The sequence below is a fragment of the Oncorhynchus kisutch genome, linkage group LG2 (genome assembly GCF_002021735.2).
Source record: "Oncorhynchus kisutch isolate 150728-3 linkage group LG2, Okis_V2, whole genome shotgun sequence".
Lineage (NCBI taxonomy): Eukaryota > Metazoa > Chordata > Actinopteri > Salmoniformes > Salmonidae > Oncorhynchus > Oncorhynchus kisutch.
The window spans coordinates 36,775,594-36,792,619 of NC_034175.2; the positions used below are offsets into that span (position 1 = coordinate 36,775,594).

At 42.4% G+C, this 17,026-nt stretch overlaps 1 protein-coding gene across 10 annotated transcripts in view; it reads left to right on the forward strand.

The window, feature by feature from the left end:
• The window catches only part of lrrfip1a (leucine rich repeat (in FLII) interacting protein 1a), a 63,852-nt gene that overhangs the window by 43,639 nt on the left and 3,187 nt on the right, over nucleotides 1–17,026 (forward strand). For 4 of the 10 annotated variants that reach the window (XR_004203605.1, XR_004203606.1, XR_004203604.1 and 1 more), the window contains 5 exons: nucleotides 6,986–7,078; nucleotides 7,271–7,363; nucleotides 7,643–7,735; nucleotides 7,882–8,029; nucleotides 8,743–16,826. Coding sequence is in view for 2 of the 10 variants with exons in the window: in XM_031793765.1 (XP_031649625.1) it covers nucleotides 6,986–7,078; nucleotides 7,271–7,363; nucleotides 7,643–7,735; nucleotides 7,882–8,029; nucleotides 16,777–16,826 (477 nt within the window). In the remaining 8 variants the exon portion in view is untranslated. Of the gene's footprint in view, nucleotides 1–6,985; nucleotides 7,079–7,270; nucleotides 7,364–7,642; nucleotides 7,736–7,881; nucleotides 8,030–8,742; nucleotides 16,832–17,026 lie in introns of all 10 variants that reach the window. The other 6 variants (XM_031793765.1, XM_031793762.1, XR_004203608.1 and 3 more) reach the window with 5 other exon arrangements.

Consider the following 17,026-nt stretch of genomic DNA (forward strand, 5'->3'; position numbering starts at 1 on the left):
AAGAATACTAGCGGCACCCAGACCATACAGACAGTAAATCATTGGAAATTAATAATGACATTTAATGCAATCTCCCCCCCTCCCCCCCGCAAATTAAAAACATGTTCATCTGTTCAGCTTTTTTTTATATATATATATATGCGTGTGTGTGTGTGTGTGTGTGTGTGTGTGTGTGTGTGTGTGTGTGCGCACATGCACATATGCATACATAGTGGGGCAAAAAAGCATTTAGTCAGCCACCAATTGTGCAAGTTCTCCCACTTAAAAAGATGAGAGGCCTGTAATTTGTCATAGTACACTTCATCTATGACAGACAAAATTAGAAGAAAAAAAATCCAGAAAATCACATTGTAGGATTTTTTAATGAATTTATTTGCAAATTATGGTGGAAAATAAGTATTTGGTCAATAACAAAAGTTTATCTCAATACTTTGTTATATACCTTTTGTTGGCAATGATGCAACTCCGCATTCTTTGTCTTCCAAACACGACGAGTTGAGTTTTTACCAAAAAGTTATATTTTGGTTTCATCTGACCATATGACAGTCTCCCAATCTTCTTCTGGATCATCCAAATGCTCTCTAGCAAACTTCAGACGGGCCTGGACACGTCTGGCACCGCAGGATTGGAGTCCCTGGCGGCGTAGTGTGTTACTGATGGTAGGCTTTGTTACTTTGGTCCCAGCTCTCTGCAGGTCATTTACTAGGTCCCCCCGTGTGGTTTGGGGATTTTTGCTCACCATTCTTGTGATCATTTTGACCCCACGGGGTGAGATCTTGCGTGGCGCCCCAGATCGAGGGAGATTATCAGTGATCTTGTATGTCTTCCATTTCCTAATAATTGCTCCCACAGTTGATTTCTTCAAACCAAGCTGCTTACCTATTGCAGATTCAGTCTTCCCAGCCTGGTGTAGTTCTACAATTTTGTTTCTGGTGTCCTTTGACAGCTCTTTGGTCTTGGCCATAGTGGAGTTTGGAGTGTGACTGTTTGAGGTTGTGGACAGGTGTCTTTTATACTGATAACAAGTTCAAACAGGTGCCATTAATACAGGTAACGAGTGGAGGACAGAAGAGCCTCTTAAAGAAGAAGTTACAGGTCTGTGAGAGCCAGAAATCTTGCTTGTTTGTAGGTGACCAAATACTTATTTTCCACCATAATTTGCAAATCAATTCATTAAAAATCCTACAATGTGATTTTCTGGATTTTTTTTCTCATTTTGTCCATCATAGTTGAAGTGTACCTATGATGAACATTACAGGCCTCATCTTTTTAAGTGGGAGAACTTGCACAATTGGTGGCTGACTAAATACTTTTTTGTCCCACTGTACATACACACACATACATTACATACACACACAAACACACACACATTACATACACACACATACATTACATACACACACATACATTACATACACTTCATGCCAATCACTGGTTTAGGTATTGCACATCAACATTTCTTTATGCATTGCATTCCTGCTCGGACTTGTTGGATTAACTTTTTTCTTTAACAAAATGTTTGTAACCCTACAGTTTCAAATTATTTTTGTATTACTTTTATACAGTGCCTTGCGAAAGTATTCGGCCCCCTTGAATTTTGCGACCTTTTGCCACATTTCAGGCTTCAAACATAAAGATATAAAACTGTATTTTTTTGTGAAGAATCAACAAGTGGGACACAATCATGAAGTGGAACGACATTTATTGGATATTTCAGTTTTGCACATCGAGAGACTGACATTTTTCCCATTCCTCCTTGCAAAACAGCTCGAGCTCAGTGAGGTTGGATGGAGAGCATTTGTGAACAGCAGTTTTCAGTTCTTTCCACAGATTCTCGATTTGGATTCAGGTCTGGACTTTGACTTGGCCATTCTAACACCTAGATATGTTTATTTTTGAACCATTCCATTGTAGATTTTGCTTTATGTTTTGGATCATTGTCCCAGTCTCAGGTCTTTTGCAGACTCCATCAGGTTTTTTTTCCAGAATGGTCCTGTATTTGGCTCCATCCATCTTCCCATCAATTTTAACCATCTTCCCTGTCCCTGCTGAAGAAAAGCAGGCAAACCATGATGCTGCCACCATGTTTGACAGTGGGGATGGTGTGTTCAGGGTGATGAGCTGTGTTGCTTTTACGCCAAACATAACGTTTTGCATTGTTGCCAAAAAGTTCAATTTTGGTTTCATCTGACCAGAGCACCTTCTTCCACATGTTTGGTGTGTCTCCCAGGTGGCTTGTGGCAAACTTTAAACAACACTTTTTATGGATATCTTTAAGAAATGGCTTTCTTCTTGCCACTCTTCCATAAAGGCCAGATTTGTGCAATATACGACTGATTGTTGTCCTATGGACAGAGTCTCTCACCTCAGCTGTAGATCTCTGCAGTTCATCCAGAGTGATCATGGGCCTCTTGGCTGCATCTTTGATCAGTCTTCTCCTTGTATGAGCTGAACGTTTAGAGGGACGGCCAGGTCTTGGTAGATTTGCAGTGGTCTGATACTCCTTCCATTTCAATATTATCGCTTGCACAGTGCTCCTTGGGATGTTTAAAGCTTGGGAAATCTTTTTGTATCCAAATCCGGCTTTAAACTTCTTCACAACAGTATATCGGACCTGCCTGGTGTGTTCCTTGTTCTTCATGATGCTCTCTGCGCTTTTAACGGACCTCTGAGACTATCACAGTGCAGGTGCATTTATACGGAGACTTGATTACACACAGGTGGATTGTATTTATCATCATTAGTCATTTAGGTCAACATTGGATCATTCAGAGATCCTCACTGAACTTCTGGCGAGAGTTTGCTGCACTGAAAGTAAAGGGGCTGAATAATTTTACACGCCCAATTTTTCAGTTTTTGATTTGTTAAAAAAGTTTGAAATATCCAATAAATGTTGTTCCACTTCATGATTGTGTCCCACTTGTTGTTGATTCTTCACAAAAAAATAGTTTTATATCTTTGTTTGAAGCCTGAAATGTGGCAAAAGGTCGCAAAGTTCAAGGGGGCCGAATACTTTCGCAAGGCACTGTATATGCCCAGCTGCTCTTCAGCTCACAGACAGATGGCCTGACATTCTCTTGTAGAATTCTCTGATACAGAGCAGAATTCATGGTTCCTTTTTATTAAGGCAAGTTGTCCAGGTCCTGAGGCGGCAAAGTATCCCCAAAACATCACACTACCACCACCATTCTTGACTGTTGGTATGAGGTTCTTACTGTGAAATGCAGTGTTTTGGTTTTCACCAGACATAATGGGACCCATCTCATCCAAAAACTTGACCCAAGTTTGCCAAAACGTACCTCGAAGCACCTGGATGATCATCAAGACTCTTAGAACATTCTATTTTCAGATGAGTCAAAAATATAACTTTTTGGGTGACATGGGTCCCATTTAAGCCTGGCGAAAACCAAACACAGTATTATACAGAACATTAAGATCACTTGCTCTTTCCATGACAGACTGACCAAGTGAATCCAGGTGAAAGCTATGATCCCTTATTGATGTCTCTTGTTATATCCACTTCAATCAGTGTAGATGGAGACAGGTAAACTATTGTAAAATATTTTTAAGTTGAGACATGGATTGCGGATGTGTGCTATTCAGAGGGTGAATGGGCAAGACAAAAGATTGAAGTGCCTTTGAACGGAGTATGGTAGTAGGTGCCAGGCACCAGTTTGTCAAAAACTGCAAAGCTGCTGGGATTTTCATGCTCAACAGTTTCCCATGTGTCTCAAGAATGGTCTTCCATCCAAAGGACATCCAGGCAACTTGACACAACTGTGGCGTCAACATGGACCAGCATCCCTGTGGAATGATTTCAACACCTTGTAGATTCCCTGCCCCAACGAATTGAGGCTGTTCTGAGGGCAAAAGTTGGAGCTGCAAGCAATGTTCCCTCTAAGCTGTGCAGTAGCCTGAAACTGCTGGGCAGCTCCCCAGGACTCAGAGCGCAGAAGATCTGTTAGCCCACAGAGAGAAGCACGAGATTGAACTTCACTGCCAATATTGTGCGCAAAGCTATCATCAAGGCAAAGGGTGGTTACTTTGAAGAATCTAAAATATATTTTGATTTAAGTTTTGGTTACTACATGATTTCATGTGTTATTTCAGTTTTGATGTCTTCACTATTATTCTACAATGTTGAAAATTGTAAAAATAAAGAAACCCTTGAATTTGTAGTTGTGTCCATACTTTTGACTTGGTACTGTGTGTGCACAGCATTCGGAAAGTAAAAATTGATTTAAATTAATTTATTCAGACCCTTTGCTATGAGACCCGAAATTGATCTCAGGTGCATCCTGTTTCCATTGATCATCCTTGATGTTTATGCAACTTGATTGGAGTTCACCTGTGGTAAATTAAATTGGTTCCGCAGTTGACAGTGCATGTCAGAGTAAAAACCAAGCCATGAGGTTGAAGGAATTGTCCGTAGAGCTCCGAGACAATATTTGTGTCAAGGCAAAGATCTTGGAAGTGTATCAAAACATTTCTGTAGCATTGAAGGTCCCCAAGAACACAGTGGACTCCATTCTTAAATGAAGTTTCGAACCACCAAGATTCTTCCTAGAACTGACTGCCTAGCCAAACTGAGCAATCGGGGGAGAATGGCCTTGGTCAGAGAGGTGACCAAGAACCCGATGGTCACTCTGACAGAGCTCCAGAGTCCCTCTGTGGAGATGGCAGAGCCTTCCAGAAGGACAATAAGCAGCACTGCACCAATTAGGCTTTTATGGTAGTGGCCAGACGGAAGCCACTCATATCATATGACGTCCCTCTTGGAGTTTGCCAAAAGACTCTCAGACCATGAGAAACAAGATTCTCTAGTCTGATGAAACCAAGATTGAACTCTTTGGCCTGAATGCTAAGTGTCACATCTGGAAGAAACCAGGCACTGCTCATCACCTGGCCAAATCCATCCCTATGGTGAAGCGTGGTGGAGGTGGTGGCAGCATCATGCTGTGGGGTTGTTTTTCAGCGGCAGGGACTGGGAGCCTAGTCAAGGTAGAGGGGAAAGATGAACAGAGCACAGTAGAGATCCTTGATTAAAACCTGCTCTGGAGTTCTCAGGACCTCAGACTGGGGTGAAAGTTCACCTTCCAACAGGACAATGACCCCTTGCACACAGCCAAGACAACGCAGGAATGGCTTCGGGTCAAGTCTCAATGTCCTTGAGTGGCCCAACCAGAGCCCAGACTTGAACCTGATCGAACATCTCTGGAGAGACCTGACAGAGTTTGAGAGGATCTGCAGAGAAGAATGGGAGAAATTCCCCAAATACAGGTTAAGCTTGTAGTGTCATACCCAAGAAGTCTCAAGGCTGTAATTGCTGCCAAATGTACTTTAGCAAAGTACTGAGTAAATGGTGTGAAATACTTATGTAAATGTGATATTTCCTTTTTTTTTTTTATACACTCACACACTTGTATGTAGGTTGAAGGGAAAAAAGCTATTTAATCCATTTTAGAATACGGCTGTAACATTAAAAAAAATGTGGAAAAGGTGAAGGGGTCTGAATACTTTCCGAATGCACTATATACACACAGATACACAAGTATGTGGACACCCCTTCAAATTAGGGGATTTGGCTGTTTCAGCCACACCTGTTGCTGACAGGTGTATAACATTTAGCACACAGACATACAGTCTCCATAGACAAACACTGGCAGTAGAATGGCCTTACTGAAGAGCTCAGTTATTTTCAACGTGATCACTGTCATAGAATAGTAGGCCACACAAGCTCACAGGACTGCCTAGCGTGTAAGAAATTCTGTACTCGGTTGCAACACTCACTACAGAGTTCCAAATTGCCTCTGGAAGCCGCATCAGAACTGTTTGTCGGAAGCTTCATGAAATGGGTTTCCATGTCCGAGCAGCTGCACACAAGCCTAGGATCACCATGCTCAATGCCAAGCGTCGGCTGAAGTGGTGTAAAGCCTGCCGCCATTGGATGCTGGAGCAGTGGAATAACGTTCTCTGGAGTGATGAATCACACTTCGCCATCTGGCAGCCCGACAGACGAATCTGGATTTGGCGGATGCCAGGAGAACGCTACCTGCCTGAATGCAAAGTTTGGTGGAGGTATAATAGTATAGGGCTGTTTTTCATGGTTCCAGTTAGGCCCCTTTTAGTTCCAGGGAAGGGAAATCTTACGCTACAGTATAAAATGGCATTCTAGACGATTCTGTGCTCCCAACTTTCTGGCAACAGTTTGAGGAAGGCCTTTTACTGTTTTAGCATGGCAATGCCCCTGTGCACAAAATGAGGTCCATACAGAAATGGTTGGTTATCGGTATGGAAGAACTTGATGGGCCTGCACAGAGCCCTGATCTCAACCCCATGGAACACCTTTGGGATGAATTGGAATGCCGACTGCAAGCCAGGCCTAATCCCCAACATCCGTGCCTGACCTCACTAATACTCTTGTGGCTGAAGGGAAGCAAGTTGCCTCAGCAATATTCTAACATCTAGTGGAAAGCCTTCACAGAACATTGTTATAGCGCAAATTGTCTGTAATAAACCCTTTTGTGGGGAAAAAAACAAATTCTGATTGGCTGTGCCTGGTTCCCCAGTGGGTTGGCCTAGCTCCCATGTGGGTGGGTCTATGCCCACCCAGGTCTACGCCCCTGCTCAGTCATGGGAAATCCATAGATTAGGGCCTAATTAATTAATTCGACTAATTTCCTTATTAACTGTAACTCAGCAAAATCTTTGAAATTGTTGCGTTTTTTATATTTTTGTTCAGTGTATATATTACGCTGTTTGGGTTTAGGCGATCCAACAAAAATAAATGCTTAGGCGGTCCGACCAAGGATTTCTATGGCCGACAAAATCCCTAAATTCATAGTGTAAAATGCCCTTTATCCAAATTGATTTAATCCACAACTGATGTAGGTAGTGCGACTTCCTGGATTATAAGGCAGCTGTTTAGGGCCAAAATGATCACTGCATATTGTTAGGCCTTTCAAACATCTGTCATCTTTCCCAGGACTTTGAGTGTGAGAAACATGCCTACGGCGTGCTCCAGTTCCAGTTCAACGTGATGAAAGAAACGCTAAAACAGAGCGAGGAGTTACTAACGGTGAGTCCTCAGAGGAAAACCCCAAGCTTGTCAGATCAGCCAAAATGACCTTAACTGCCACCTTTCAGTTTTCTTATTTCAGAATTTCCCCGGTCTCCTTACTTGCATGCTGATCTTCTACTGTTTTCACTCCTCTCCCACACACTCTCCTTCTCTCCTATTTGTTCCATCTTCTGCTTTTCTACTGTCCAGGAGATCTGTCAGTTGCGTCTCAAGCAGGACAGCTTTGTTAGGGAAATATCTGACCTGCAGGAAACTGTAGAGTGGAAGGATGAAAAGATTGGGGTATGCCCTGTGAACTCTGATCCATTTACTTTGTTAGTACATTTGGTGTATGCATGTGTAAACCCCCGCACACAATTGTGATATGTGCACCTGTGTTGTCGTCTTAAAATACAATTATTCACTTATGCAGAGAAGTTAACTTTAGCCAAGTGCATGAATACTTGAAACTGTATACTGTACCCTCACTTTCTGTATGCTCACTTTCACTTCCATCACCCATATCACTCCTTTGTTCTTCACCTGCATTTCCTCCTCCCCACCACTGGGGGCACTGCTCAGGCCTTAGAGCAACAAAAGGGGTATTTGGACGCTGTCAAAAATGAGCGAGATGAGCTCAGGGATGAGCTGGTCCAGCTGAAAGATATTCTGAAGGTACCTTGTCATCTCATGGGAGTCGGAGCTCTGAATATGATACAGTGGCCCCTGAAATGAGGTTTATCTATTGCAGTTATGCAGCTATAATTTACTGTTGTGAGACCCAAAAGCCTGTCATCAGTCTGTGTTCATGTCCTACCCAGAAACATGGAATTGTCCTCGGACCTGACCTGACCACCAATAGGGAAAAGGTGGAGATGGTAACTGAAAGGTCAGCTAGTAGAGATCCAGCTTCTCAATTGGCTCAGGACTCCCATACGTCACCCACGGAAGGGGGGAACATCATGCTCGGTAAGCACCATTACGGGACAAATATCGCCATATGTTGTAATCATCTTTTGCTTACCTCATAGCTTTGACAAATTATAGCTAACTTGAAAACTTAAATCATGCCCACACCCAATCTAATGCAAACCTGTATACGTAACATGAGTTTGGTTGACTGATACAATTTTTTGGGACTTCGGCGACTAACTTTTAAGCTTTCACTGCTGATTCTCCTCCCAACCCATTGAAACCCCTACACCTGATTCATTTGAATTAATCCATCTGAACCATGATTTAAAGCACATGTGGTTAACACCCTTGTTTTGGTGCCATGTGTATCCTACATAGTGGTTTCATATTGAGATGGTCATATGGTTGTCTGATATGTGGAAGTAAGCGTGACCCCCAAAGCAAAATAACACCACAGCAGACATTTCAAAGTTTAAAAGATTTGCAGCTTGCCAAAGTTTGAGGTACCAATATGCCTCTGACCTATTCCTCTGCTTTGACAATTAATCTACGTTCAAGAGCTTTGTTTTTGTGATCTCCTATTCTTCTTCCCTTTCTTCTCTTCTGTTTTGGATAGATTTTGGCCAAATTCTTTCAAATTCTGCTTTGCGCTAATTGGCCCAGCTTCAACTGACAGATCTTGATCATCAGAAAAATGACAATTCTTGAAACACCAGACCAGTGTTTGGCCTGTATCACCCTTACGTTCTCCCCTCATGATCTCTTAGGCAGAGCTCAGGATATGGAATTGGGAAGTAGAGGAGATAAGATGGTGGTTCCAGGAAGGTCCAGGCAGCAAGTGGAAACACATGAGGCGGTTCAAGAGAACCATCTGACCTCGCCCACTCCCTGTAGCCTCGCTGGTGTTTCTGAAACCGAAACTTCTGTGGAGGCTCGGCCATGCTCGCCCAAATTGGGGGATGAGGTTGAGATTGAATGCAGTAATGTCAACAAAGACTCTGACAATGGCATACTGGTAGTAGAGGTCAAGCATGGACCGGTTTGCGATTCTGAGGTAATTGTGGTTGTAACAGTTCCTGAGGAAGAGCTTACAGGGGAGGGATACAAACCAGCAGGCATGGAGGGGACAGTGCAAGGGAGAGTAGAGGCCACAAACAAATGGGAAATGGGAATAAAAAATGACAAGGCAGATGATATGGAGGCCAAAGTCACCAAGAGTAGTGATCACACAAAAGAGCCTACCTCAGAATATGGTGCATTAGCTGAACAAGATAATATAGCATTGAGGAAAGAGATTGTGAAAAGTATAGACTCATGTCCTCACCCTAGGGAAACCATTGAGGACACCATACAAAATGGCACACAGATTAGCCCAGGGACTGACCATGATACTAGTAAGAGCGCAATAAGATCAGAATGTAAGCCTCAACCTAAGCTTCAGAAAACAAAGGCAGAAGCGTTATCAGAGATAACTGACACTCAGCCACAGGCCCAAGGAGGCAAGAAGAAGAAGAAGAAAGGCAAGAAGGGAGAGAGACAAGGTGATGAAAAGCAGGAAGACTATAAGAAGAGCACAACAGAAAAGGGTGTAGTCTCCATGAAAAATAGCACACAGATTCCCCAAAGAACAAACCTTGATACTACTAAGAGCCCAGTCGAATCAAAGGCTAAAGTGTTGCCAGAGGCCACTGATATGCAGCCACTGGCCCAAGGAGGCAAAAAGAGGAAGAAAGGCAAGAAGGGAGAGACACAAGGTGATGAAAACCAGGGAGACGATAACAAGAGGAGCAAAACAGAAAAGGATGTGGACTCAGTCTCAACAGATAAGGAGCCAGTAGTGGAGGAAGTTATCACAATAGAGACACAGGAGCTTCTAGAGGAGGGGACCGGTAGTTCACCAAATCGAGAACTCCAAAGCCCTAAAGAAAAAGCACAAACCATAGCTGAGGGAGGGAACCTGAAGGAAGAAGAACAACAACTAGCAGAGGGCCGAGTAGAGGTTAAGAGTGAGGAGCCTCCCATTGAAACCCCAGAAGTATCTCTGACGGACCAAGCCAAGAGTGAGGAAGTTGTCAAAAAGGACCACCAAAAACCTTCCATGGAATCAGAGAAATCAGAAGGCGAGATATCAGTATTATGCCATGAGTGCGACATTGGTATTGTGGATCCTGTTAACCAGCAATGTATAACCAATTGTGTAACCAGTGCTGATAACCCTAAAGAGAAATTAGAATCCACAACAAATACTGGTACCCAAAAAGACGAGTCAGGGTACACAACCAACCCTGATAACTTTGTAGACTGCCTGAACTCTTCAGCTGACCCGAAATGTCCATTGGACTTGAAAGAGTCCACTGCTGAGAATTCAAACAATGTCAAAGAAGAAGATGCAATCAAGGTCTCAGTTGATGAGACTCAAACAATCCAAGACACAAAGGAAGAGGGAATTAACTTTCACAGTCGCATAGTTCTAAGACCGGCGCTCGAGAAGCGCATGGTACCTGAAGACCTTATCGCCAATGATGGTGTCATTACTCACCCAGAGCATGTTACCGAAAATGCCATAAAATACCTGAAAGTGGCAGGTCAGGATGAACAAAATGGGAGCCCAGATGAGTGTAGAAATGCACTTGAACATAAAGACATTTCCATAGCATTGCCAGCAAGTGTAGATAAATGCAAAAATGTATCAGGAGTGAACTGTGGCACATCGCTCGACAGCAACTGCCCTGCCGCTGAGACCATAAGACAGCCTGAACAATTGATGGATCCACCTGGTTGTCCAGTCGCTGACAAGCACTTAGATGACAACAACGAGCCAGTTACACTTGATGAAGAAAAGGCATCAAATGGAGGGATCTCCACAGAGACCGAGCTGGATGATACAGAAACACGACTACAGGACCCTGTAAAAGAAACTCCGGAGACAATTGACTCTTTTAGGGAACAGGGCTCCAAAGAAAGCAAACCATGCACTATGGTGGCCGAAGCAGAAGAGCAAGACGATCCCATTGAGGCCAAGCTGGAGGGTAACAAAGTACCTGGACCCAGTGAGCAGGGGAATGATGAGGGGGACGATGATATTGATGAGGGTCAATCATTTGACTTTAACGACCTAGATTCGGTGGTTTCTGCAAATGTGTTTCCAGTAACATCCCAAGAGGTCAGCCAGGAGGTGAGAATGATGGAAGGCAACAAAATGGAGGTAGAGCCAGGTAGAGAGAAGGCAATCAAGGAAGAGGAAGACTGGGACAAGTCAACAGGAAAACCGCAGGGCACAGTAGATGGAGTTAGCACAATAGTGGCAAAGCAGCCACTTGAACGGGGGTCAGAGTGCACCAGAATAGCTCCGAAGCCCTGAAGAAAAAGCACAAACCAGAGTTGCAGGCCAGAATGCCAATGAAGAACAACAACTAATCACTTATTTGTGTAATATACGAACAGAAAGACATTGCAGAGGGAGTGTGTGTGTCTGAACAACAATGTGTAGGTGAGAGGCTGCAGAATGCAACAGAGGTAGGGGCTTTGCCAGGAGAGGAGGAGAAATCCCGTATGGGTCAAAGTAGGGGAGAAGAGAGCATAGTCAAAGCAATCTAGGTCAGGCTCGAAAAAGGTCAGTAAGAAAGGAAAAGGCAAGGGGAAAGAGAAGGACTGATGAATGACCTAGTTTTTTAGGTCTGCCCTCAATAGAAACTGCAAATATTTATGATAGGAATTGCAGAGTTTAAACTGCTGGAGCCGAAGCACCTTCAATTAAAATGAATTCCAAAGCAATCAGAGAGATGTTTGTGGGTATTTTAGCTCATTTCGATTAACCCTTTACACTCATACCCATATACAGGTTGAAAATTGCAGAATTGGGCACTAATAAGTGCCTAAATTGGGCTGCACAGTAACATGCTATACATGACGTCAGAGCTCTGGCTCTGCAGTTCACAACGCTGTATGGGGTTTAACGAACAGCCGTTCTGAACATGAGCACAGTGCGTGACAAGACGTTTCCCCCATTCCTCCCAGTAATTGGGCAACTCTTGTACATTTTTGGTTGTCCGAGTGAGGGAAAAGCTCTAAATTTAAGATTACTATGTATTTTGAAAGATGAGACGTTGAGGTTTATAATAACGCTTTGGCATCATACAAGCAAGCCAAACACCCGAGTCCAAATTTGAACTTCAAATTTCCAAATCATAAAAGTCATGTCATATACTGTGTCAACGTTTATGATCACTATGTTTGATGTACAGTTGTAAGATGACATGGCGTTATACCCTGGGTCATTCTAGACAGAATGAGCTTATGTTTATTGTGAAGCAAATTTGCCAGGGCACACGCACCTTAATTCAGTCATGACTCCTTTTTACGTGCACCAAAGTTTCTCTGAATTGCCTTGTGAAAGCCTAACACTGTGAAATTGTATTTTATAACTTAGCTTGTGTGATGGTGGGGATGAAGTGTTGTGTGCCAAATGAAACAACTACAAGTGTACTTACTCTAGTTCCTCAACGGCACAGCTAGGAGAACTCCAAAAAGTACCTTTTGTAGTTGAAGACTCGTCTTTGTGTCATAAAAGTGCATTGGAAATTGCTTAGGAACTGTGCACACTTTGGAGAGGTGTATGGCCATTTCAAATGACATTTTATTAGTCACATACACATGGTTAACAGATGTTAATGCGAGTAACGAAATGCTTGTGCTTCTAGTTCCGACCATGCAGTAATATCTAACAATTTCGAAACTCCGAGACAATGGAGACACCAGTTAGTCCTCTCACTCAAACCCTTGTCATTTTTTTTGTCTTATGTTGCACCTACCCCACATTCTCCAGGAATAGTCTTATGTTACTGAATTCGTTAACGAATGCGGCAAAAAGTACAGTAAATGTAAAATGCACATAAAATCAGTGTAATGTTAGGATTCAGTATTGTCAGGTGAACAGTTGTGTACTCACCTTTTGGTCTAATAATTGTCCCATCTCAACTGTTCCTTTTCAATTGCTACCATGGTTATGCATATGATTTCTTCTGTAAGAAACATTTCAATTTATCCCTATCCATATAGGACAATTCCCACGAGTGTAAAGGGTGACACAATAAAAAAAAATGTAGGTGAAATGCTGTGCAGAATCATCTATAATTGTCTTGAGATGTTGTTCTATATTATCTTGAATAGATGTTAATGTGCATGACATCCTGTAGATCAACATGGGTAAAATGACGTTGAGAAGACAATATTGCAGTGGATTATATATTTCTTTAAACTATGCTTATGTCCCTGTATTATTGTCCTTTTATATTGTACAATGCGTTTTCCTATGTGAAATGCACCATTAGTGTTTTCCAGGTGTTTGTTTTTTTTTTTGCTTAAGTGCTTTGGGAAGTTGGTCATAAAATGGTATGGGTAATCTTACCATGCAGACTTTTTCCCCAAATAAGCAGTAACTCAACTGATTCAACTAAGAAAGCTAGTTGTAGTAGTTGATAAGTTGAATCCATCAGGTGTGTTACTGCTTGCCTGGAACACATTGGCCCTGGCAGGGTACATCTCCCATACTCTCCTATAAGCACCTATATAATGTAATAATATTGGTAGATTTTTTTTTTGAATGACTTTCTTATTTTTTCATCTATTCAAGGGACGGTGTTACATCAATGCATGATAAAGCATCTATATATTGTGTAATTACCACGAGAAACAAATGCTGTAGCAATTAATTGCACATCATTTATTGTAATACCTTTAATCTTCACAATGTCAATGTTACCCAGAACTAAAAAATATATTTACTAGCATTGGTGGTATGGTTAGGAAAAAGCGTTTGAAGAAAAAAACGAACAGATGCGGTTGTCTCAAGTCTCTAATGCCATAAAATAATTGGCTGAAAAATCCTCCTTGATACAAGTCAATTCCATGTAGGCTATGTCAGGTGAAATCCAAGCCCAGGGCTATTACTGTATGTGCAAACTGTAAAAATGCATTGTGTTTAGTATACAGTGCATTCAGAAAGTATTCAGACCCCTTTATTTTTCCCACATTTTGTTATGTTACAGCCTTATTCTAAAAAAGAATGTCCCCTCATACAATACCCCATAATGACAAAGCAAAAATATATTTTTCAGAAATGTTTGCAAATGTATTAAAATAAAAAACAATTGTATTCAGACTCTTTATTCAGTACTTTGTTGAAGTACCTTTGGCAGCGATTACAGCCTCGAGTCTTCTTGGGTATGACGCTACAAGGTTAGCACACCTGTATTTGGGGAGTTTCTCCCATTCTTCTCTGCAGATCCTCTCAAGCTCTGTCAGGTTGGATGGGGAGCATTGTGTCATGGAAATTCTAATCAATAATGAGGAGAGACCAATCAGGATATTACTTTATTCAATACGTATTAATAACACAGATTAATTATTGCAGTAATGAAGCAGGTCGACGACCCACCCGTAGGTTATTCGTTGAGAGCCCAACGAGCAGATTTGATCCACAGCATTTTATAGCAAAGTACATCCTCCTGAATGTTCATGACAAACAACAGATGTATGGAATGGGTCACAAGGTTAGGATCTGTATGAATGATACTAATAATTTACAGCAGGCAGTATCTGCTGTAAAGACTCTTCTCATTGTGTAGAAACCCATACCCAAGCCATCTCTCCATGGTACCTTCCAGTCAAACCGTAGTCATCTCCCTCACATGAATGGAATATGGGCTAAGGCATTGTAAATCTACTGGAAGCATTTAGCCCCAGAGGCCCAATTTTAGAAGACCACGCACAGATGAGTGTTCCAAAAACCCCATTCTACTCCATAAAACAACCATTTGATGCAATAACAGCATTATAACAATCTTGTAATTTCGCTATCACAGTCGCTGCACGGCTATTTTCTGGTCTCTCCAGAGATGTTCAAGTCCGGGCTCTGGCTGGGTCACTCAAGGACATTCAGAGACTTGTCCCGAAGCCACTCCTACATTGTCTTGGCTGTGTGCTTGGGGTTGTTGTCCTATTGGATGATGAACATTCGCCCCAGTTTGAGGTCCTGAGTGGTCTGGAGCATGTTCTCAAAGTATCTCTTTGTACTTTGTTCCGTTCATCTTTCCTCGATCCTGACTAGTCTCCCAGTCTCTGCCGCTGAAAAACATCCCCACAGCCTGATGCTGCCACCACCATGCTTAACCGTATGGATGGTGCCAGGTTTCCTCCAGACGTGGTGCTTGGCATTCAGGCCAACGAGTTCAATTTTGGTTTCCAGAGAATCTTGTTTCTCATGGTCTGAGAGTCTTTACGTGCCTTTTAGCAACTCCAAGCGGGCTGTCATGTGCCTTTTTACTGAGGAATGACTTCCGTCTGGCCACTCCACCGTAAAGGCCTGATTGGTGGAGTGCTGCAGAGATGGTTGTCCTTCTGGAAGGTTCTCCCATCTCCACAGAGGAACTCTGACAAGCTCCAGTCTGCCCATCGGGTTCTTTGTCACCTCCCTGACCAAGGCCCTTCTCCCCCGATTGCTCAGTTTGGCTGGGCGGCCAGCTCTAGGAAGGGACTTGGTAATTCCAAACTTCTTCCGTTTAAGAATGACCACGGTGTTCTTGGGAACCTTCAATGCTGCAGACATTTTTTGGTACCCTTCCCCAGATCTGTGCCTTTACACAATCCTGTTTTGGAGCTCTATGGACAATTCCTTCGACCTCATGGCTTGGTTTTTGCTCTGACATGCGCTGTCAACTGTGGGACCTTTATATAGACAGGTGTTTGCCCTTCCAAATAATGTGCAATCAATTGAATTTGCCACAGGTGGACTCCAAACAGGTTGTGGTAACATTTCACGGATGATCAATCGAAACCGGATGCACCAGAGCTCAATCTCGATTCTCATAGCAAAGGGTCTGAATACTTATGTAAATAAGGTATTACTGTTATTTTTAATTCATTTGCAAACATTTCTAAACCTGTTTTCGCTTTGTCGTTATGGGGTTTTGTTGGTCGATTTCATGAGGGCAACATTTTTTGAAATCCATTTCAGAATAAGGCTGTAGCATAACAAAATGTGGAGAAAGTCGAGGGGTCAGAAACGTTCCGAAGGCACTGTATGCCATGTGTGCTGAATTAATATAATGATAGGACTGCTAGACAAGTTGTACACAGTGTAAGAATATGAATCCTTTGTTAATCTCTGGTCTAAATGTTTCTTCATGTGCACTTTTTGTAAGGAAATACCTTGAACCTTTTCCTTAATGAATAAAGTAAGTCATTACCAGCTTTGAGAAAGGAACTGTAGTTCTTATGCATTATAGTATAATATGTAGTGGTGTCTGCCTGTCATTGACGCACAAGCAAATCTCTTATGTTTATCTTCCCTCATCCATTCGCTGTTTAGCATAAAAATGCCCTATAGGTTGAGTGTCCTCTCCACAGTTTCTGCATGCTAACCATAGCCCCACCCCTCACATATCCTCTCCCAATGGACACCTGCTCCATTGCATGCATCAAGGGACTCTAAACTCCTCCCACTCTGACTCAGCCCCTCCCTGTCCATGTACTTGGCTCCTCCCACCCCTGGTATGTCAACATTGGTTTTACAAGTTGTTGTTATGATTGTTCTTGCATGAACCTAATGCAATTTTGTGTAATAAATGTGTTAGATGCTTACTCATAAAGTTGTACTGATAATTGTGAGAAGTTCTATGAGACTTTTAATGTGTATTTAATGTGAGACTGATCCTGTACTGTAAGCAGTTGTCCAACATTTTCTGTAATACTGAAGTGAAGCAGATGAGCTCTAAATCTCGATCTGCTTGTATTTCTTTCAGAGATCCGCCTGAGGAAGCTGGTTGACGAGCGGGAGAACTTGATAGGACAGGTGAGGTAGGACATCTATCCATAGTCTGTCTGGGTCACTTGTTACGTTAGCTGAACTTCCCAACTGAATTGGCTACATTGGTGTTGCTGCTATTTATTGTTTTTTATAGGGCTGCAACTTTTCTCAATCTGAATCTGTAGGACCTAAAATGAACTTGCTGCAGCTAAATTGTGTAGAGATTAACTAACGTTAAATCATGC